The sequence below is a fragment of the Stylophora pistillata genome, chromosome 5 (genome assembly GCF_964205215.1).
Source record: "Stylophora pistillata chromosome 5, jaStyPist1.2, whole genome shotgun sequence".
In the NCBI taxonomy this organism is placed as follows: Eukaryota; Metazoa; Cnidaria; class Anthozoa; order Scleractinia; family Pocilloporidae; genus Stylophora; species Stylophora pistillata.
The window spans coordinates 2854700-2878595 of NC_142523.1; the positions used below are offsets into that span (position 1 = coordinate 2854700).

General features: G+C 39.6%; 2 protein-coding genes and 1 pseudogene across 2 annotated transcripts in view; all 3 read right to left on the minus strand.

Annotated features, from left to right (window-relative positions):
• Positions 1 to 2723: 2723 nt before the first annotated feature.
• LOC148729815 (diamine oxidase [copper-containing] pseudogene) lies at positions 2724 to 5476 on the minus strand (annotated as a pseudogene).
• Positions 5477 to 5984: 508 nt separating this feature from the next.
• Positions 5985 to 18737, minus strand: LOC148729816 (protein SHQ1 homolog; the record flags this gene model as incomplete). Its single annotated transcript, XM_088760841.1, has 10 exons — positions 5985 to 7412; positions 8162 to 8201; positions 8920 to 9040; positions 9438 to 9561; positions 10115 to 10168; positions 10465 to 10564; positions 11116 to 11170; positions 11658 to 11697; positions 12127 to 12223; positions 18628 to 18737. Coding segments are annotated over 10 exons (1176 nt in total), but the record flags the coding sequence as incomplete, so codon positions are not given.
• Positions 18738 to 20337: 1600 nt separating this feature from the next.
• LOC111319993 (fibronectin type III domain-containing protein-like) overlaps positions 20338 to 23896 on the minus strand; it is a 34438-nt gene continuing 30879 nt past the window's right edge. Inside the window, exons 29-33 of the mRNA XM_088759987.1 lie at positions 23747 to 23823; positions 23579 to 23619; positions 22399 to 22495; positions 21936 to 22032; positions 20338 to 21583 (exon numbers count right to left, since the gene is read on the minus strand). Of these exons, the coding sequence (XP_088616113.1) occupies positions 21431 to 21583; positions 21936 to 22032; positions 22399 to 22495; positions 23579 to 23619; positions 23747 to 23823 (465 nt within the window). The 3' untranslated portion in view covers positions 20338 to 21430. The remainder of the gene's footprint in view (positions 21584 to 21935; positions 22033 to 22398; positions 22496 to 23578; positions 23620 to 23746; positions 23824 to 23896) is intronic.

Consider the following 23896-nt stretch of genomic DNA (forward strand, 5'->3'; position numbering starts at 1 on the left):
CAAACCAATTTTCACCTGCGTTTTTGTTTCCCATTGTCTTTTCTTTTCGTGGGTTGGACGGGAAAATGATAGCATTTATGACAATGACGATAATCATGATTATGATAAAAAGGAAAAAACTGATATAAAGATAAGACTGTAATAACAATTGTACGGAAAATAGATGGTCGACCGGGAGAGCCTGAGTCCAGGAGAGGCCCAATATATAAACCTGTTTTCTTACAAACCGAATCAATTTTAATTTTAATTTATTCCATTTTTACTGCATTATTGCAGTGGGGAAGGACTAGAAGGGAACATACGAACCATTCGAGCTAGTCTACCTTCCCACCCAGCCCACCCCAGGGGAGGACATCCATCACACAGTAATCTCGTGCCGTGGGAAATTAACATCTCCTACCCTAACCCTGCAGGAGACGGGACCACCATGTATTCGTCCCCATCCGAGAAGACTAGAGTGTCTAACCATTTCTTGATGTTATAGAAAGGTAGCAAATTCTTCTCAATTATTTTAAGACATTGAGCGTTGGTCCGGCCGGGGCTTGAACCCTCGACCCCCCGCACAAATAAATTGAGAAAGGCGGCTAGACACATTGTTGTGCCCGACTGATGAATTACTCAGAACAGGTGACAAAATCTGCTGTTTTTTTCCCTAGGCTGCGGTAAAGATCTAAAGCCGTTAAAAACAAATTAACGCTAGCGCCGTTGGTCTTGCTCATTAAATTAATTATGCACACAGCCGTAAGCCGCACCAAGCAGCCGTCTGGCGTAAGTTCACTCAAAGGCGAAAGGAAAATACAATCCGGAACTACATTGGTTTTACTTAAATGCCCTAGGATTGGTGAAAATAATTGCGTCACCCTTTCAACCAATCAGACGCAAAACTATAATAATAGAATTCACTACGTCTCACCCACTTTTTACTATGCTTTTTTCACTGACCCTTTGAGAACTTTTTCTTGGGGGGGAGGGGGGATTGGGTGGTGGTGAGTTCATGTGAGTACATTCAACAGCCTCTAACATGATGCAGACAAGTGGAATTAAAGGCGCCCCGCTCCTTCCTCTACCCGACAAGGTCGGCTTAATCAATGGCCTTGAACTTAAATATACCTAATAGCCGTGTATTCAACAGCGTAATGGCATTTGCCACATCATTTTAAGAAGGCAGAATTAAGAGTCATTTAGTCGCTCCCGCGTACCGAACAAACCGCAAATCAGAAAGGGTTTATTGTGCAGCATTTTAACGACAGTAGTGCAGATGGTCGTTTGCGAGAAAGTAATGTTTTATCCAAAACAAATTATCAAATCAGTGGCGTCAAGCTGCGTAGGTTACTTCTTAAATTTCGTAAACAACATTGGTTATCCTTCTATCAGAAAAATAGCCTCGGGCGTGTGCGCGTCCGAACTATGCAGTCAGACAAAGGCTAATGTATTATTTCGTCAAAACATCAAAACAACACTAGTCTTATCATATTCGCCAGGAGCTTCGAAATTTGTTTAACGCACATATATCTATATGTCATGAAGTCTTCAAACTTGCATGATTTTAATTCATAGATTGCGTGTAATTTAGACCGTCGCTTATGTTTTGAAGACTGCGGTTTGTTATCAGTCATGCGGTTAAAACTGGATTGCGAGATGTTTTTGTAAAGGATCTTGTCCACTCCCAGGAGAAGAATTGTACGTCGCTCAACCATGAAAACCTGCGAAAAATAAGTTCGAGTGAAAATTAACTATGCACGCAGCTTCAGCTACACCAGATTTACGAAAAACAAACTTGTGCGCTATTCTCGTACTTAGGCTTCCCTCTTGTAAACGGATCACGCGGAAAAAAAGTTGCTCACTACCCGATTCTTCCCGTAGCCATTTTAAAAATGTCTAGCCACTCAAGTTGGTGATAGTCTGCAGGCCACCGCAGTCTTAAACCGGAAACAAGCAGAAATACGTATGCTTAAAGGAAACGGAAATACACGCACAATAAGCTCTTCAAAAATCAAGTGTGCTTCAAGTCTTACAAGTTATCCATCTCTTGTTACTCAAGACATCTGGCTCGCAGATATCAAGATCACGGATAATATCAGCTGATATGTTTGGATACTGTAAGAGAAACATCATAGTAGCCATAATAAGCTTCTTCGGGACTAGTGCTGCAGGGATACAGATTACGCTGACTTGGATGTTTCAGCTTCTTTCAGTCCATCGAAAAGGCCTAAAAAATCGAAAAGTTATCTTCTTTTTGATATTGAACTTTGAATTTGTACAGCTAAATATCGGCAACGGTGGAAACATTTTCAAAGATCAATATCTTAGCTCTCCGATATTTCTACCAGAAGTTCTATTGTCCACGAAACGTTTCTTTGCTAAAAAAAGACAAACGACACAAAAATTAAAAATCAATAATCGAACGAATATATGATTTTAGAGAGCACTAACAAGCGGATAGCCAAGAAGATTTAACACAGCGCGAATTTAGTTCCACGTTTAGCGAGCCCGCGCTCTTCCACGAGAACAAACGAAGACACAGTCCGAGAAAAAGGCAGAAATCGTTTTATCTAATGGCGATGGGGGGAGGGGAGAGTGGGAGAGTGGTAAGTCATGAAGTTAGAGTTGTATATTAACTCATTATAATCATTTTCGATCTGTTAGAGCCTACTGGCCCTTCCTTGGCAACACCCCCCACCCCTCCCCCAGCATTAACTTCTAACTTCTAGTTTCAACAAAAATAAAATCAAAATGCTGATTTAATTTTCCTATGGCCTAACAGTTCATGAAGTAATCGCTCTTCCATTTGTAAAATTACTTCTCGGGGTATTTGGTGTCACCCAGAATGCATGTGCGTGCCTATTTTGGGCTGTAACGCAACTCGAGATAAAATTATTGCGTGACGCCGAAGATATCCCTGATGATTTGGAAATCACGTTTCACTATCGAAAAGACTCGCTAAAAAAAGGTAACCGAAGCTAAAGTCAGGAAACATTTATCGCAATTTTTTTTCTTCCAGTTAGAAAATAAGAATGCTATTTGCGTAATCTGTGGGACCTTTGATGATGTTCTTTTACAGAGAGTTATGTTCTCTAATAATTTCCATAACGACCAAAAAACTCAATGGGCTTGTTCTTAGGGGTACAGGTTGATTGCGTGGCTGGAGATCCCAGAGTATCGATATCATTACCCCCGCCAGCCTTTGGCTTGATAACTACACCGTCATACATCCCCATGGATGGATCCTCGTCGAAGTAGCTGAAGGGCCTCAGGTAGAAGCTTGCGGAGTTCCCTGGGGTTGCTGTATTGGGGACATCTTCCGAGTGCATGACATGCATCATCCCAATAGTGACCCAAGCGACCAGATCTTCGTTTTCGATGTCTTCATTATCTGCGTAAAACTTTGTGAAGTCCAACACGGGATCGGCCATGTCCAGTTGATTGTACATACAGGAGCTCCTCTCTTCTGTGTCCTTTTGTTTTGTGACCGTCATTTGGTTTAGGGACCAAGCCGCGCCCTTAATCATGGGCCAAGCCTCGGGGATCATCTGCTTCATCATGTCCCTGATCTGAACGCGATAACCACGATGGACACCGAAGGCGTTCTTCTGTTCTCTGTTGAAAAAATTTAAGAAAGTGGGGGTCTGAAAATTGAAATGGTACACCGCATCATTCTCTTTAGTTCGAACTCGGCGCTTCAAGATCTTTTGTACGTGTCGGTCACCGAGAAACCAAGGACTTGTGATGTTCTCCAGGCCAACCTCGACAGTCTGGTGAGAGTTCTTAGTGCCACGTACATCAATGTCGACTTTGTAGTTAAAAATGTGATCATGTAGGCTACCCGCCATCTTGGGGTGGATCTGGTATGCGTATGGGTCCTCGTCAGGAGTATAGAAAGTAGTTTGTGCATAGCCACTGGTTGTGGTTCGCACTTCTAACACACCATTGGGATAGAAAATGTAATCGAGAACATAATCGTAGTTATATGTTGTCGAAGCTGTTCGAAGGATCAGTGCGCTTCCAGGGACCCCTCCATAGAAGTTGTAGCTACCTTGAAAATCGGTGTCATAATGTCTTCGTAAGGGAATCCCGATGTCTTGTTCAAAAACACAGACCGCGTTCTTGTACACGGCTGGCTCTTTAACACCAATGAAATGAATCAAGTCGAAGAACGTCGCTGTGTTAGGACAGTCCAGGCCACGAAGAAGTTCAAAACTCATGGATCCCATGTTCCAAGCGGTGTCAAGGAAATTGGTAAACATTGGCTTGGGTGCCCAACCGGAATAAAACGCTTCAGCCTCCTGCGCGCTCAGCTCGTAGACTATCCTATCACCTTTGAACCGGATGTCGAACAGTTGTATACCGGAAGAGGTCCGAGACCGGAAACAGAAACTCCAGCCCATGTATTCTATGTGACGTCCGCTGACAGTGTACCGCTTGCCATCGGGCTCGTAGAGCTGAGGATTTCGAAGTGGCTTGGCGGGTTCTTTCTTCCCACGTCGCTGATAAGTTGAAAATCTTCCGTTGTCTTCTGGTGCTTTGAAAACTGGCATCTTCGATCCGCTGTTAAAGGCGTTCACTAACTCGTCTACCGTGTCATAAGTTGCATTGTTATAAAATATTTTATCCACTTTCCAGAGGGACACGTCGTTGCCGCTTGTATCCAAACGCATCTCAAAACCTACAGGATGAATGTAATATCCAATCAAATCCCGCATCAACCACGTCCACGTTTTTCGCTCGTTGATCTTGAACGTACTGGGAGCTGCTAGACCCCATTTCAAACACTTGGGCTGCACACAGTCCAACATCGAATAACCATCCGTTCCCTCTTTGAGAAGTTTATCAACGCCAGGGTGCGAAGTCAAATTACGAATTAATTTGTCCATTAGGTCGATCTCTTTAGGGTCTGGGAATCGCGCGTTGAATGGGATCGGATATTTTTGACCAGGGCCCTTCGATTCTGCGTGCTGACTAGGCTTTTCGACCGGACTCACTAGATATTCTCTCACATCCGGGTTTGCTTTCCCCCCATTGTACAAAACCACTCGAGCTTTGCGTGTAGGTTTCGGGGCGTTGTTCGTGTCAAGGTAAGCGAGCGCCTCGGATTTCTGCGGCTGTTGCAGCTCGATCAAGTAAATATAGTTTTCGTTGATGTTGGCATTTTCATACGCTGTTGCGTTCAAGGACGGTTGCTTGATGATATAGTCTCGAACTGCAATTATTTCTTCCTTGGATAAATCTCGGTAGAGCTCTCTCCAACCATGGGAGCCCTCTGATGGTGCATTCAGCTGAGTTTTTTCCGGGCACTCTTCGATACTGGGGGATGAACTTCCAGTTTCTGCAGCGCTGTCCTTGCCATTTCCGAGAGTGACCACAATTAACGCAATGAGCAAAGCTACAGATAGCAAAATGAAGATCACAAGGAGGACTTTCAACATAAGATTCGATTTGTCGCCGTTCTTATCCGCCATTGTTTGTGCGACTCGCCTGGACGATGATTACAACAGACTAAATTTTATGTACACAATAGTCTCTATTTGGACAATATTCAGACAATTACGCAATTTGACGGGTCAAGTATCTTTTTATCAAAATGATCACACTTGGCGACATCTTGATTCTCTCCGGAGTAAACAACACGATTGCAGTCACGACTCGTCTTTTATCGACATTGGACGAGGTCCATAGCAGTGATGGAAAAATTTTGTACACGTTCAAATATTGTAATTCCGTGCATAAGTTCCTCTTTTTACTTTTCCCGGAAGAATTCTAATGAATTTAGTCGGCAAGTATACAGCTCCGCCTACCTCCTCCTGGAAGTGACATTTAACTCTTAGGACATAAAAGCGAAACACTCGAACATTGTGCAGTTTAGAGCAGGCAGACAAAAGCCCTGTTTTATGCTTTCAGTTTGCTGAAGTAAAGAAAAACAAAACAGGAAAAGGAAAAAGGAAGCAGCAAAAAAAATTACTCGATAAACAAACGCCATGGAAGTTGCGTGCAGTTCGCTGTGCCTTTATTTTTAGTCACTGAGAACAGATGCACCACAGGATTTTTTAGTCGTAGATGGTTAACAATTGCCTTGAAAAAAAATGTGAAATTTTGAATCGCGCTGACCAAAGTCGCTTTTCTCGAAGCGTGGTATAAACAAACACAGAGCTGCCAAGTTCTTAAAACGGAGAATCTGAGGCTTAAAAAGGACCGCATGAAATAGAGCGACCCTGTTTCTGCTTGAAATCTCCTTGCCACGCCGACTCACGTAGCCTTTAAAGTTTTCTGTAATTCAAGTTTTTTTAATGCTGATGTTGTGTCAATTGTCATTCCCACAATGCAAATGTTATCGAAGGCCATCACAGATACAACCATTGTTAGCTGTTGTGTAACTGGCTAGACATGCAAGCGACCAACTATACGTAAGTAAGTTAAGTCTGTTTTAAATTAACAGTAGGTTTTGCCAGGTCGTGAAGGTAGGTTAGTCATTTGTATATGTTAGGTATCAGTGTATGCTATACCAGTAAACTATACTAGTTTTGTCATTAGTTATCCTTATTATATAAGTTATGTTAGCCTTGTAAGTTAAGTACGCCATGTTATTACTGTAATTTGTAAGTATTGTATAAAAAAACACTAAATAAATAAATTTGAAAAAAAATATTCTTTCTCTGTTTTGATGTCAAGACCCGAACAACAGTCCGGACTGATTGTTCTAAGGTTGTGGATATCGTCAATTGTCATCTCAACAAAAGAAATTTGAACCGCGACAGTCCAGATTAAAACTGACTAATGGCCAAAGTTTATCACAGATCCATCGACTCCTGAAAAATGACCAAAGTTTATCACAGACCCATCGTCTCCTTGTTATTGTGCAACTGGCTAAACATCCGTACGACCCATGGGGAACGGGGGAGGGGGGGAAGTCGTGCGACCAACTGCTTTTGTCAGTGTCTGTCACAAAAATCCTTCTACTCCGTAGAACAGCAGAAATGTAATAACTAGGAATCTGTATCCTTTTTCATCTCATTGTCCAGTAAAGGGCCAGCCTCTGAAATCTCTTTCTTAACAACAGTTTCAGAAATTATTTCTTTATTTCTTTCACCGAGATCGCCTACGCAATCGTCGTCCCTGTTGCCTACGTCATCTTCGTCGTCTCTGTTATCGTCGCCGTCGTCGTCACGTTCGTCGTCGCTCGTATCATCATCATCGTCGCCACTTTCGTCGTCGCTATCACCGTCTCCGTCGTCGTCACCTTCGTCGTCGCTTGTATCATCCTCGTTCCCACTTTCGGAACTGTCATTGTCGCTTTCAGTTCCACGTGTCCCGCATATATTTTCAGCGGAATTGGTTTCCTCCTCTTCCTTTTGAACCAAACATGCGGCCAGTTCCAGTTCTTCTAACTGCCAAGACAAATCGCCTTTACTCATTTGGACCTAAACGACACGAAAGGAAAACTTCAAATTGACGAGTTTTGCTGCTCTTTTGCAACCATTTTACTCAAAATACCAAGTCACATTTTTCTTTCTGGCAGCTAATATGGAGAATATGGCTTCAATTACTGAGAGGCGAAGGAGTTGTAGAGTCTTTAAAGTTTTCCGCCCCTGACTCTTTCAACTCGCGAAATCTGATATTTGAATTTCCCTCCTGGCTGGTACCACCACATACGTTCAGAAATAGGTTATGGCAAAAGGCCCATTATTTTGTCTTGGTGATGGATATTTAGCCCCATTTAAAGTTCGCTTTTTACCACTATTGCGAATTCGCCCCTTGAAGTAAAACAAGTTCGCCCCCATCTTTACCAGTTTGCCCCCTAATCTTTAAATTTTGGAAATCAGTTAATTAATACTCTCTTCCTCATAAATTCGCCATTTCTCACGAATTGTTTTCTGTACAAGGCATCGCGTGTAATTCAGCAACAACTGTACTTAGAGAGAAACAGGCACGCGCCGAATGATTTTCGCGCTGGAGTCCTGATCAAAATGTAGGACCTTCGGCCACAGATTTCTTTGATTTCCGACAAGACATCTTTACTCTTACAGTAATTCTCGCCACCCAGCTCTATAAGAGACAAAAGGAACACTGCCGCTCCTTGCAACGGATACCGGATTAAGATCGTGCGAACAGAAAATAGGAGTCAGTCTCGTTCGTAAACTTAAAGGCAAATACAATGATTGTCAAATACCTGTTCGAGGTTTTTTGCTAAAGACGAAAGCTTCTTACGGCTGTTTCAAGAAAAAAATAATATGGTAACGAGGCAACGCATTGACGAGGCAAGCTCCCAAACCCCGATAAAAAGCAGAGACTGCCAATCGATCATGCAAGTGTAAGGATACTTCTAAATAATATATTTTTTGTTGAATATATTTGGAATTACACCTTGTCAACGTCATCTTTCTGGGAAAAACCCTTCTGGAATAGAATTTCCCTTTAACTCTTTACAACTTCCTTAACGAGTGCCCTTCTAATTCAATTCATATGGCAATTACTGGTGATGATAACAAGTCTATACCCGAGTCTACGTGGTCAATGCATGACATGTCTGCTATTTGAAAAGAGGACTTTCCAAAGCAAGCAGAAAACTTGCCGAGGAAAACTTGCGGCTTAGAGATTGTCATCCGGGATTGCTGGTTTTGCTTTACTTTGCATTCCTGTTGGTCTAGAACACTTTCGGATACCCTCTCAACCAATAAGATACAGAAGTTAAAACCAATCGTGATCTTGGTCGCTCGCGTCTTCCCGCGTCTTCCCGCTCTTTTCACCTTGAGAGTTCTCATTGGCCCCTTATGATATTTTCTGAGCTCTGATTGGCCGCCGTGGTTTCCTTGGATTACGAGACACTATCAAAAGACGCTCTCACACAGCCTTAGGAATCAGTATTTGGAAACGCTCGGCCTCCGAGCTACAATACACAGAGATAAATATGACTCTAAAACATCTTACCTGGCTTTTTGAATCCAAACGCAGTAGTCGGTCAAATAGAGATCATTCAACAGAAACCAAGGGTCTTCTTCACGACACAGGGCATGGAGTTCCAATAGACATCTCAACACCTGTCGACGACCTGCCAAGGAATGAAGTATTTGACCTCTAACTCCCCATTGTAATGTCAACATTGGCCCAATGTTGTCAATACTTATCCTGGCTTCTACAGCATGACACGACTAAGAATATTGCTACTCCCCCTAGATGGGATTCACAGATTCCCCCTTCCCACTTCATTTGCCCAAAATTGTTTACAATTTCATGGTAATCATTGGAATTTCCGCGAGGAGAGGGCTGTTGGAAAACTAAGGCGAAGGCTTCTTTTGGCTTTCTGAATCTCATCCGTTTTTTGTTCAGAATAAAGTCTGGCTCAAATCAGAGACTACATCATCTATAAAATTTCCGAATCTTGATTCCGCAACGTTAAAAACAGTAACTATTATGCTTCACACAAAAAAGACACAACGGCTACATACCAAGGGAAAATATCTTTTTTGTGTCCTCAACAACTGCAGTAATCAAAGACCAGTGTCGATAAAGAGGATATGATAAAGATCGGCGAGCACAAGAAATTATGACATCATGGATGCTGTTGAAGGACTGAGAAAACCAAAAATATGTATTCAAGTCTGGTCTTATATGAAGGAATTTTCCAGGATGGGTCCCCCCCAGTAATCGTCTTACTTGCATTTTAGGAGGGGTGGTATGCGAATGTGATGTCAAATGCTTAAGGACCCCTGGCTGCAGCCTGGCTTGGATCACCGGCCGCTGTTTGAGAAATAAGACCCCCCCTTCCCTCCCCTCTCCTCTTCTCTGTACCAAAAAGCAGACACGAGGGAATGGCAGAAATCGAGCTAAGCTGTAACCCTGTTTTGTACCACAATTCTTTGCATGCTTACTAACAGTCTTAATCTCAGTAAAGGAGGTCTATCTTAACGTGTTTTGACAGGAACTTCCTGCCCTTGAGGCGTGCTCGGCTAAAATAATGACAAGAGTATTATTCCCCGTGTGGGCTCAGAAGTTTTTCATGTAAATATATAAGTATAAATTTTTAACTTAGATATGAAATAGATAGAGAGGTTTTTTTTCTTTTTGCACTATGTCTATAAAGGTGTTCTGCAAATATCTGTCATTTCAATGAAAAGTGTCTTACTTCAAACCACGAGAATGTAGAACTTATCCGTGAGATGGTCCAAGGTGATTCAACCTGGCAAACAACATTTTGTAAATCACTATTAACTTAGATAAAATCCTTTGCACTAGATAAACAGAAGGGATCCTTTTGGTTGGGTGTAAAATGCAGTCAAGCTTCAGTAGCAATACTTAGTGACATTCAGCTTTGATCATTTCTTCAGGCTATGATTTTGAGGGTGTTTCAAATAAGGGGGATGGAGCTGCGTGTTGACATAGATGAGAGGTAAATAAAACATCTCGAGCTTGAGGTGAACAAAAAAACTTCTAGAACCAAGGTACTAGTACACCCTGTATTTTTCAATTCTTTACCGTATTTTCTCCTTCTGTAGTCCGATGATTATATGCATATGCATAGACGATATCAACGAGACCAAGGAATAGTGAAAGTTCTTCTTTGTCGTCAAGAAGGTTTGTAATTAGTTAAGGGCACTTAACCGTAAAGAAATGTTTGTAATCAGTTACTAAATAAATGCATACATTGTAAAACCTAGATGTATAAAAGATAGAAAGTAATAAAAGCAATTGCAGAAAAAGTTTAAAACTGACATTTTCTCATAGTATAAAGATAACTATTACTGTAAACAAATAAAAATATTATAATCAAGGATTTTAATGGAAGAGGAAGTGATTGTTGGTGGATACATGTATATTGTATTTATATGCACTAGGCTCCAATTCAACAATTTTTAAATTAATATTAGCAACTTTTCTTCAACACTAACTTAAAGCTGGATATTTTATTGTTTTCAACTAGTGTGCACTGCAGTAGCAGTTCTTTTCTCTCTTTTTTTTTTTCTTTTATAAAATCACTTTTTAACCCAAAGCTACCAGCCAAACCTAAGTTGTTTCACTGAAAGAAGCGAACACTACTTCTCCAAACTAACCAATCAGTTGGAAAAGCACTTATCAGTAGTTTTTTAATTATTTTAATGGATTATGTTTCCTATGAGTTTAAGGATATAATCTTTATTTGGAAGTCTCCTCAACTGGTCTTTCTCCTCATCTGTGAACTGAACTACAAAATAAAGACAAAATTTAGCTCGCAAACTGATTGCCCATTAAATGACATACATAACGTTCATTGTGTCTCCCTGGGTTAAAAAGCTATGTTTTTCCATGATCTAGAACACATTTGTGATAATTCATGTCAGAATTAGGTTTGAATTTATTTCATTCTTGTAAAATTGCATATTAGGAAAGAAGATTTGGGCTATTTTGACTGTGCCATGATAGTTTCCAGCTCTCAAGATCTAAGGTGGAATTTTCCCTTCTTGGTATTACACGCGTCCTTTCAAGAGAGTTTGGTGTTTAATCAAGACAAAACTTACCTACCTGCGTCTAGCTTAATGATAAAATCACTTCTGTTTTCTCAATACCCGTTTTCTGAATAATGCACTGGAGATTATTTGACTTTCTTGTGATCATCAGTTCTAAGTATTGAATGGTTAAAACACTTTCTTTTAAAGAATCCTATTAACGATGGTCATAATAGCAAAGAATACCTGTTTTCTCTTCTTGCTCACTTGGATGCTCTGTGTTATCCTACAAAATAGTTTCCAAATTCAAAAAAGTTGATCACTGGTTGAGGAAATGGTGAAGCCATCAGTAACAATAACTAGCCAAACCCTATCTTGATGACAAAATGACCAGCTCTCAGTTGGCTTGTTAGCTCAGTTGGTAGGGTATTGATCACAGAGATCATGGGTTCAAATCCTGCACACGCCTAAAATATTTCTAGGCCCTATTGTCACTATTGCTTAAGAAGTGTTCATCATTGTGAAGATTGCCACCAGGTTCATTATTATCATCATCTCAGAAAGAAACATCATTTTGAGTTTGTGCACTATCTTTAATCATACCAGATAAAACAAAGATCATAATTCGGTGGTTGTCCTGTGATCTTTATGTGCTTAACAGATGCATTTGTGTCACAGGACTCTCTGACATGATTACACTTTAAAGAAGTAGTACCTCAAAAGAGTTTTGTTTGTGCTGTTGCCATTTAACATCCCAAGGTGGCTTGTAGTCCAAGAGATGCTGAATTTGATCAACATTGAAATAATCTGCCCTGATATGGAAGAAGTTAAAGTAACTTATGGTAGCTGTTCATTCAAACAAAATGGAGTGGTTTGAATATGTACGGTACATGTGCCCACTGCCTAGAAATGAACAATTTCATGACAATAATTGGCAAATGGTAAACACCACAGCGTACACTATTGAGTTATGGATGCACGCAGGAGGTTGCTAAGCACAAAAGAAGTGTAAGAGTTGCTCGAGGCGATAGCCGAGAGCAACTCTAGCTTCTTGAGTTTTTTTCTGGTCGCGTAAGATTTGTTAAATAAAAGGGAACTCTTTAGCTACAATGTATCAATGTTATGTTATAAAACAAATGGTAAACACCACAGCGTGCACGATTGAGTTATGGATGCACTTGGGAGGTTGCTAAGCACGAAAGAAGCGTAAGAGTTGCTCGAGGCGATAGCCGAGAGCAACTCTAGCTTCTTGAGTTAGTTTCTTGGGAAAGCTACCTTATAAGTAACACCCAGAAAAACTACCTTAAAGGCTCTCCTTTGTATAGTTTCTAATTTGGATGACAAATATCGTTTAGCGGCCTTACAACAAATATAGTCTATGTGGTCATTCCATTTAAGATCGTCTCTGATTTTAACACCAAGTAATTTAAAAGCTAAGACACGTTCGAGCCTGTGGAATAACAGTCTTCGGGTACTCTATAAAATTTATCAGCATTTCGTTACACTTCCGAGGGTTGAACCTCATCTTACGGTCAATACAAAGTGAGTGTGTGTCCCTAACAGCCAAATCGAGAAGGCTTATTCAGTTGCGAGGCAGAATTTCTACAACTGTGGTAGCATCAATATATTTTGCTCTCACATCCCAATCCCTCAGGAGCCTATTTATCATGACTGAGAAAAGGGTGACACCCATCTTGGTCCCTTGGGGTATACCTCCATGGGTATACTTCCAATCCGATAAAACGTTTCCGATGCGCACGGCTTGAGTTCTATTTGTTAAAAAAGATCTCATCCAACTGAATAGCACTGGGTCCACACCGAGCAGTGATAATTCCTCGATAAGGATATGATAGTATTGGGCATTTGTTTCACAACTGTGTACGAGATCTACGGCTCCCTCGCTTCCCACAGCTGTGGCATTTAAGACCCAACGAGAGGGCAACTCAGCGTAAGCTTCTTCGACCCTGCACGTCTCCTAGCCTTGCGAATTACCCTGGGCAGTCGAGGGTTCTGATAATGCTTCTGTCCCCGAACTTAATGGAGACTTGCATTTTCTGTGCAAACTACATCCATGCCACTAATACTTTAAATCACTAACAGACTTAAATCAACTCCACATAGAGGCGAGCAGCACCATACAAGATGGCGAACAGCAGTATTTACAAAAAGCCAGTGCTTTGTCGTGTGACATTATCTGAACAGCTTCCGAACGAATGGCGAAATCTTAAAGTGCATTCATTTTCAAATTATATTTTCTGAAATTTTGTACAAGGAGGAAGGCTTATCATTTTTCCCTGAGGGTAAAACGTTCATTCTGTGTACTGCATTCTTCATGCGCGGGATCGATTCCTCGTAATAAAAATAGCTCCGCAATGTGGGGGCTATCAATTACTGGTGGAAGCTCTTGTTGGAACCACTATTGTATTAATGCGAACACCTCCAGTTACCACCATTTTTGTGAAACCCTGTTTGAACTGTTAGTTAAACTATGCAATCAAGAGCTGTTGTGATGGAGCGGTCCAGTAAGTGTCTGTAGGCACCTGGGGTACCCAACTGGACTTTTCCACAGAAAACTACCAAAGTTGGCTTAACGTCACGTTGGCAAAAAAGAGTTAATTATAGCGTAGTGTGTTATAGTCGAATTTTCAGTCCCAGCTTGTTCGCTGAAGCTGGCCAAAAAGCTAAAAGGGGAATTTAGAAGTCATATACAATACATGATAGCTCATGGTTAAACCCACACAGTCGGAGAACTTTGCTGTTGTCTCCTGTCAAACTGTGACCTCTACTGCGAACACGCGCAAGTATTTACGACAAAAGGCTTCTATAGTATACCAGCATATTCTAACTTATAGTTCTCAGCTCAACTAAATCTGGCGCTCAAATTTTTAGAGTCAGAACGCTTCGCGAAAACAGTATCGCAATGTAAAAAGTCAGTATGCTTCGGGCTCGCAAATAAAAACGTGAGAGTCGTCGCTGGCGCGGTGAGGATCGGAGAGCACCAATCAGAACAGATGCCATTTGAACTTTGGCCAAGTCTAGGTTAGCCAATCAAAGATGAGTAAAATTTTCGATCCAGTCACATCATATGAATATAGCGTCCGCGTGGCATGGATCAAGTTTATCATAAAAGAGTCACGATGGCAGACAACTGATGTTAGGTCTCCGTCAACTACCAGGAGCGCAGCAAATGCCAGGAACTCATCAGGTTCGTCGATGAGAACAGCAAATTCAACGAAAAGCACAGCAAATTTAGCGAGAAGCACAGCAAGTTTAACGAAAAGCACTGCAAGTTAAAATATGGAGACCATGGTAAGTTCAGTGATAGCCACGGAAAATTCAATGGAGGCAACAGCAAGCGGAATTGTTTCTGAAGCAACTACATCGCCAAGGCGTTCAGGCAACGGAGACTTTATAGGCTATGTTCACCAGTTGTCTCCGATAAAACGTAACCAAAAAACACTATTGACTATTCTACACTGCTGTTACAAACTAAAGATGGAGAGCAGCAAGAAGCGTTGCTGTACTCTAAACACAAAAGGCCGCTGTTGGTGGATAGCGAGAAACGTCGTACGCCTGTAAAGATCTAACCCTTCACCTACACTTCAGATGGCGAGAAGATAATCATAAATGACATGACCAAGATATCAGTACCTGGGCAAACTGAGTACTCATTTCAGTTCAAAGAGAGCCTGATGCCGGCGCGTACGCAGCCCGTTTCAATTGAAGACATACTAAGTCGTACCAATGAATGGGAGAATGTCACATTGAGCGGAAAAGTAGTACATGTTGGCGACATTTCAACGGTTGGTGCGAAGCAGTTGAAATCGGCGGAGACTACGTTTGCAGATTCCACTGGAACTATAGTTGTAGATATATGGGAACAGCATATTCCAATGATTGAAAACGGGAAAGTTTATCGTATTGCCCCTGTTAAAGTGCGTTCTTGGGCTGGAAAGAAGAAACTTTCTACTACTGTACGTTCAGTAGTAACAGAAATTATTGCTGATGACACACTTTCAAAGGTGTTCGTTTCCGAAGAAGATCTGAACACAGTAGACTGTAATGAAGTAACGGTGAAAGTGTCAAATATTCACTCAGTTGAGGCAGTTGGAACATTCATTCATTGTTTAAATAAGTATTCCTCAAAACGACTTCTCCAACCCTTGGCGGGAAAAATAGTGCACTGTGACAGGTGTGGATACACTATGATATCTAGCAATTGTACTAAACAGGTCTGTGCAAAGATTGTTATCCAACTTGAAAGTGGCGAGCAAGGCAATTTAGCGGCATTTCAAAGTGGTTTGAACAGCATCTTTGAAGGAGAGATTTCTTCGCTGTCAAAAACCGACGTCGCAGAAAAGCTTCTACTTTTAGAGGAGGTAATTATTCGATATAATTCTGATACGCAAGTTATCACAGGGCTGCTGTTGTTGAAATTGTCTTAAATGAAAGCAAAAGTTATTCACTTTTATTAAATTTTGAAATGGAATTACGAGTTGCGTTGCATTGCGTTGCTGAATTACGTACTGGAGAAAACGAATGATGTAGTTGAAATTGGTGGATACTTATTTCAGGTGGCATTGTTGACACTACTATATTCAGGAATTTAAAATTTAAGTCAATTTAGATGATATCTTGTGGCATGTTACTCTTTTCAAAATCAAAACGAGTTGAGTTAGTTTTGAAATCGCTACAATAACAGGTCTCGTTGAGTTCTAACTTGCTTGAGAAAACCAATAGGTTTATAATCGTTAACTCGGAATAACTAGCTGTTCCAGGCTGGACTTTTTTCGTAATTTGGCGAATAGTTAGTTTTTCAGATATTTTTGAGATTATTCAGGAATTAAAATTGAAGCCAGTTTAGATATGTTGTGTTTGCTTTGCTAAAATGTCACTGTCACGTAATGCGAAGGAAAGTGTTCTCTCCATTTTTTGTTCTAACCCTGTGCCACTTCAGCAGAAACCATTCTGAAATGCGAGGTACCTATGTTGCCTGAGCGAAGCGTCTGTTGAGAAATGCATTTTTCCCTGCCTTATTACCTTTTGCACGTATTTTTGTAAATAAACTTTTGGTGTCCTAGATAAAAAGGGTTGTTTTGGCTTGATGGCATGTGGATTGAATAGACTAGAACTTCCGGTGGCCTTTTGTAATAAAATTTATGCAGTTTGAATGCTTGGCTATTATTCATTAATTAACTCCCTGAAATTCCTTGAAAGAGAGACTTGTAATAAAGGAGTTTATAACTGGCTTCAAAAATGGATGGAGGGTGAAGTTAAATCCTGGTGACGAATGATATTAATCTGATCTGAAATGAGGGGAAATGTACCTCCCTAAGTACTTAGATGACTTTGGCATACCAGGTAGCCTGCATGTCAGGCATTCAAGAGAGATAAAGAAAACTAGAAGTGTTTTTGAGCTCCTAGTTTTCTTCCCTCTCTACTACCTCTTTGAATGCTGGTGTAATTCAATGCCGCTGGACTGTAAAACAGTGGGTTGTATGAGAAATAAGAATATCAACACCTTGCATTCTTCTCATGCTTATGCTAAAAACAATTATTTGATGAGGTTTTAGTGATGGCCAGAATGATCAAGGTCTCGGTAAGTGTTATCAGCCAAAGGTCGAGGCTGATAACACTTACCGAGACCTTGATTATTGTGGATGTAACAAAAACCAAATCTAATAATTATTATTAGACATTGATTTAAAGGAAATAACAAAATGCATTATGTTGAAGAACTGAATCAACCAGTGATGTTCTTATTTCGCTGTGTGAACTTGACATTGCTTTTGCAGAATAATCTGCTAACAGATTAATGAATAATTTGTAGGTTGCACTGTTTCCTAGAATTAACTGTAGGCTTTTAGCCAATGAGAATACAGATGATGACTACAATGTATAATAAATGGCATTGTTGTCTCCAGGGGGGACCATGACTTCGCACATTTCTGCAGATAGCACATGATGGTCAATTATTAATGTCAGTTTGTTAAGAGAATAGGATCTATTTATATGATTGCATCTCAACAAGAAAACTGCTATCATTGTTAACTTCAAGCTGTCAAGTTGCCTGGAGTTTATGGTAAATTTATTATTGAGGCATTTTAATTTATAGCCTTATATTATATGACAGAGATAAAGACAGAGATAAAGACATTTATTGTAGTAGTAGTATCCAATCAGTGTGTTTAATACTCTTCTGTTTTGATGACTACTTGCTCAGTTAAATAATGTCAGGCACTGTAGATTTCATTAACAATAACAAAGAGTTTCTACTGGATAGATTCCATGAATGTGCCGTCCTTGCAAGAGGCCAGCACTCAATTTCCGAACAGTTTGATGTTGGATGTTATCATAATGTCAGCATATGGAAAGTTGCACCAAAGAGTGCTTCATTTCTTTGATAGTAGTCAACACATATAATGTTCTTGTCGAGTCGATCACTTAAAATATTGTAGGGCCTGGATTTTCCTCCACATCATTTGCTTGCCTTATAATCAATGGAATATAAATATTGTAGAATATCATTTGTGTGAACCAAAATTTCGCTTCGTTCCTCATTTTGTATTTCCCAAGCACTTGCTTCAACGTTGGTAAGTAAAACACATTTAAATACAACATCATAAACGTTATGTTCCAAAATCGTCCTATCAGACGTGATAAAACAGCCTTTGTCTTAACAAAGCTGTCATGAATGCCAATCCTTGACCGATATTGTTCAATTGAGATGGACCCCATGATATAATGTCGAATAATCGAGATATGAGCGAAAATTTCGATCCAGTATTCTTTTCTCGGCGTCTACTTCGGGCTCTATCAGTGAGTTTTCAGTAGCTATATCAGCACTATAAAGTGCTCCCTCAATGAGGATTAAGCCGAGTAAAAAACATTGGCTTGCGTAGGCGTAAAAGCCTCTTTTGAACTGAAGTGCAAAAATGCACAGGCCGCACTGACTTCGTGCTATTAAGGCTACGCTGGTTAGCTTGACTCCAAGAATTGCTGTAATGACGAGAAACTGCAGCACCAGCGGAAAATAGTAAGATTAATATTAAAAAACACTAACAACATGCGCACAGGAATTTCGAGGCTATCGCCGAAATTCAGAAGGCTTGACACTTACTTTACAGTCGCTCACAAATTTACGCTTAACTACGATGGTTAAAAAATTTTGGTAAGCTAAAGCAAAAATAAAGAACAGCTAAAGAATGAAACTTACCTTCGAAACACCAACAATGTATACTGGAGACAAAAACGCAAAACTTGCACAGTGTACGCATGAGACAGCCCCAAAATGGCCGATTTACGACGCTGATTCACAGGAGCATATCAGTCCCCTCCCTCGACAAATAAATTCGTACTGATTCCTACCACCACCGGGTGCGGCTAATACACAATTCCTCCCAGATGACCCTGCGATCCCGACACGCAGACTAATAAACCCCCCGATGGTAGCGTAGTGGAGGTTGAAGCCCCCACAAAAATGAAGTGATGTATCTGATCAAACAGCTATCTATAGTTGAGACTGTGTCATCGTAGCTTTACGACTTTGAAGCCCTTTTCTTTCAACTTGAGTATTCTTATGCACATTTCCTGTTCGTTTGTGAGGTCTACAAGGGCGTATTTTGATCATGGATGGAGCGAAAGGAAGGAAAACCACTTTGATTATTTTGGTCACTGCACACCGACCGACGCCATTTTGATAATTGTGTTGACTTAATATACTTAGTCAAAAGTGTTGCTGTATTTTCCACAAGAAAGGACAACTGGTATCGCCCCTTCAAGGTTGATTTTGGGTAAAAGCTACGAACACAAAGAAGGGAGTACGGTTACAGTCAACTGGGAGGGCAAGAAAATACAAGCGGAGATTATAGCTGTGGGTGGTAAATCTTACAACCTTTTTCCCATAATTCTTTGCTAGACAAACAGCGATTCTGTTTGCCATTTTTTTAATGGGCTCCACGCACATCACACCAAAAAAATTAATTTAGGGCACACTTTGTTGGTCCTCAAGTTTTTACATTTATTACTACCGAACTTACTATGATTGTGTACCAGCTTACAGAAAACGAAGAGATTCTAAATCAAAAAGACATTGAGTGGTCTTCCAAGTTTATTTCTGCAACTGAACCCGATCCAATTTCCAATCAGTCCAAATTACCAGTCGAAAAATAGGAAGAAAGCCAGCAGCCACGGAGAACTCAAGTCAATTCAAGGGTTCATGAGGTAGTTACCGTTCATTTGCATTTACAATTTCGGTGAAAAAAAATTCCACATGTTAACGACACCATGTAATTGTCCATTAAGTAATAGAGAACTTAGGCTGAATCAAATTGAATGATATTTCACGCATAGAATTGATTTGAGTTGTGTAAGGAATTATAGTCGTTTCATCAACGTTCAGTTCGCAGACTTCTGATGGCCGCCAGTTTGCAAACCTAATACGTTCCACGTACGTAAAATTAATGTGGTACGTAGCACAACTTGAGTGCGAGACGGTTGCATTCTCAACAGAAGATTCAGAACGAAACAGGTACCTGCTGAAATTTGTACTGAATTGAAATTAACATTATACCATTTATTTTCGAGACCGAAAAAATTACCAACAACGCACATGGTGTGGGAAACTGTGCCCCATCGATACATTTCAGCGGGGCTTATAACTTACCATAAGTAAACTTAACGAATCGTAAAACAGTATTTTGATTTATGATAAAACTTTCTATAACGAGCTCAGTGGTAGGAGTTGGTGTGGGTGTCTGACTGTTTGATGCTCCTTGGATAAGATAATAATTACCACTGAAGAGAAAAACACCACTGATTTTTGATAACTCTTTTTTAAGGACGACGTCATCCATAGCAAAGCTAACTAAGGATACGGCAAGGTATCAATTGAAAGGAATTTTGCGATCAATAAAAAGCCATAAGATATGCTTCTAACCTTTTAATTGTAGAAATTAAATAGAGTGTGTGACATAACAATAAATACAGTTTTTTTGTGTGATTTTTGTAGAGTACAGAAATAAACGCTCATACATCTAATAATAATAATAATAATAATAATAATAATTTATTTCTTATATAGCGCTACTTACAATAACAGATCAATAGCGCTTTACAACTGATATCTCTAAATATTAAAATCTCATCTAATTAAAAAATAAATAGATAAATAAATAATAATTACATATTACAGTTAAATTGGCTATATAGGATTCATAATCTACATGATCTACATCCATTCAGTTTTCAAATAAGAATTCCGTTTTACCACGACGAAGTTGTCAGTCTACTAAAACGAACGCTCCTCATAAGCGTTCCCTTTTTTTCTCGTACGAACCGAAACCACATAAGAAAATTAGTAATCTAAATTTACTCACCCTGTTAAGACGGTTTTCTCCGTTTACGACAAAAGCCTTTAAAACTTAAAGCAAAGCAATAAATTTGAATATCAATGCAATCAATTGTTTTCAAATAGCAATGGCTCGAAAGTTAAACAAAGCAATATGAGAGCAAAATGCATGTGAACTAAAGGACATCAGTTACGGAGTCAATAATATCGACATACGGGATACTTCAATGGTGATCAATACCACACTACTAATCCAATACCAAACTACAAAAAAATTACCAAATTTCAAATATCCTTGGGAGGATTCCCTACTAGATTTTCTACAAAAAAAAAATTTACGGCGGAATGTTTGCACTACAACAGCTTGCAAATTTAAAGAGTATAAACGGGTCGCTTCTCAAGTTTGTTTTGTTTTTTAAATGTTTGGATGTTATTTTATCTCTTTCTATCCTGTTTTAATCAGTGAAGGACACTTAAGTAATATCTACCCAAGTTCTCGTACTCTGAATCCACCTGAATTGATTAATTATTTGTATCTTTAAACAATTAACTTAATGAATTATTTATTATCTAAAACAAAGATATCATTTGATTCTTTAACATGGAAAGACCTTAAAATCATTGCTGTAATCACGCATAGTTTAGCACCGAGAGGTGACAGAAAGGTACCCTAACGGCGAGTACTGGACCATTTTCCCAATCTTTTAGCAGCAGCCTTCTTTGCAACTTCCTCACTCGGTCCTGCATCTTCATCTCCAAGATCTTCAACCCTGGAGTATTTTTTGTTGTCATAAGCTCCCAGATTAAGTAGTTCCTCATATGTCTGGGGTGGAAAGCAAGAAATAAGGGTTGTACATTTGCTGCACAGCACTATATCACTATGATGTTAAGCTGAAAAGTAAAGTTACTTCCACAGTGGACTGAGAACCTCTGTGATTTTAGGAGGGATTTATAAACTGAAAATCGTGAAATGAGCGTAGACGGCATAACGAGCGTGAAAACACCACTGACCAGGGATCTAAATGGTCCTAGTTGAGCCGTTTACAGCGCTATGGGGAACAAAACCAGTACAATCAAGCGCTGCTCCCGAAACTAAATGGTGTCAAAGTACTGAAAAATCCACGAGACTTCAAAATTCATAGAATGTCAGCAAGCTTTCAATTCTTAAAACAAACCTCTTCACGAATGTATTTGTCCATTCTTTGTCGCAGGTTTTCAAACGGAGGACGGAAGTCAGGGTTAAAATTCCAGCACCGTTTCATCATATCATGCCTGAAATTAAACAAGGATGGTCAATTCTCAACTACGTTTTTTGGACTATGCGAAGAATTGGAAGAAGTTTCTTTTACTGGAACCCTTTTAACGAAAAAAATGGTTTAGGTTTGTTTTGGGTCATGGAACATATCGGCACTATTTCACTCGCTCTGATCTCGTCGAAGTACGTAGACACACGTTATCACAGCTGAATACCTTATGCTCTTAGTTCACACTTTTAAAAGAAAACAGCTTTTATATTCATTGGTTAATTATGCCACTGCAAATAATTCTACAAGAAGAACGTTAATTGTGATGTACTGTGTTGAAATTTAGGCTATACATTAGAAAACGTCGATTTCGCACCAGAGAGGTACAACTCACAGTTTTTTATCAACATGATCAGGCTTTGGCAGCTGATATCCTTTTGTGACCTCTGCAACCACCCTGCCTTCTGACCATCCATCGTATGGAATTCCTCCTATTCAGGCATAAGGACGTGTGCATGTGATATTTAACAATTATTCGCCGAAGGCGAGGTGAATATCGTCGAATAATCCCCGAGACGAAGTCTAGGGGATTATTCGACAATATTCTCTGAACCTGAGGCGAATAACTGTTTTAGTATAATTTCAGAGCTGAACAACAGAGAAATTTCTAAAATAACACTTTAGTAACATTTATTAACATTTGATTTTAACATTTTATATAAACCGCGTGGAGCGGTTTATATAGCGTCATCTAAGGAACCGCTCGACCAATCAGATTGCTGGAAACTCTTTGCCCAGCTCTGAAATTATACTAATACTGAATATATCACTAATAAAGATGTTGAAATTGTAGTCAGTGAGCCATAATTTTAATAATTTATTACAATTGTAAACATCTATCAGGTCAAATAAAAGTGCATATAAACATGTTCCACGAAATTGCTGTGGCTGAGACATCGCGCTCCTTTTCGACATCATTTTAAACAAGAAAAAATTCCGCATTTAATATAGCTTGATGATCCCCAAATCTAAATTTTCCTTAATCTTGCATATACTTTTACATAGCTTGATGATGCTCAAATACAAATTTTCCTGAGTCAATGTAGTTTAAAGTTTTTTCGTTTTGGTTCGGTTTTGATGGTAGTCTCTAACAAGTGAACACTGTGGAAGCCTTCTACTTCTTGTTTCATTTCATTTCATGAGATTAACTATCGATAAATAGCTTGCTACATATTACAATGAAAACAGAGTTAATGAAATTTGATTTTCAGGTGTAAAAAGCAGATGATCTTTACTTAACACGGGAGTTGTCCTAAAAACGACAACTGTCGTACTTTTTGCCTGGAGGTCATACAACTCGACCGGAACTCATTAATAGGGTTCATTTTTACAAGAGTAGTTAAACTGCTTGATCAGTCTTACAAGACTGGGACACTAATGAACTAACTTAAAGCAAGAGATTGTAAACCATCTATATTATCTTGTTCAAGGACATTTTCAGGAGTGAAAGGCGTGGAAAAAAGTAAAAACAAACCTTTATTATAAATATTCTTATTGAACTTAGTTTGGCTTACCAAGGGTAACTATTTCATACAGAACGATTCCATAGGACCACCTGGTGAACACATCAGAAATATTCCACAGTTAGTGCCGAGTGAATTTTGGATGTGAAGTAATAAAAAAAAAAATCAAATTGGGTCATCATTTCGTTAAGGTGATGGAAGAATATACACGATACATACACATCACTCAAAGTGGAAAGTCCGGCGAGGTTTCCCAGCAGAATTTCTGGTGCAGTCCATTTGATTGGCAAACATCCCTGCGGAAAAAAAAAAAACATTAAAACTTCTCTAAACTATCATTATAATAATGTTATTTAATTTGTTTTGTTT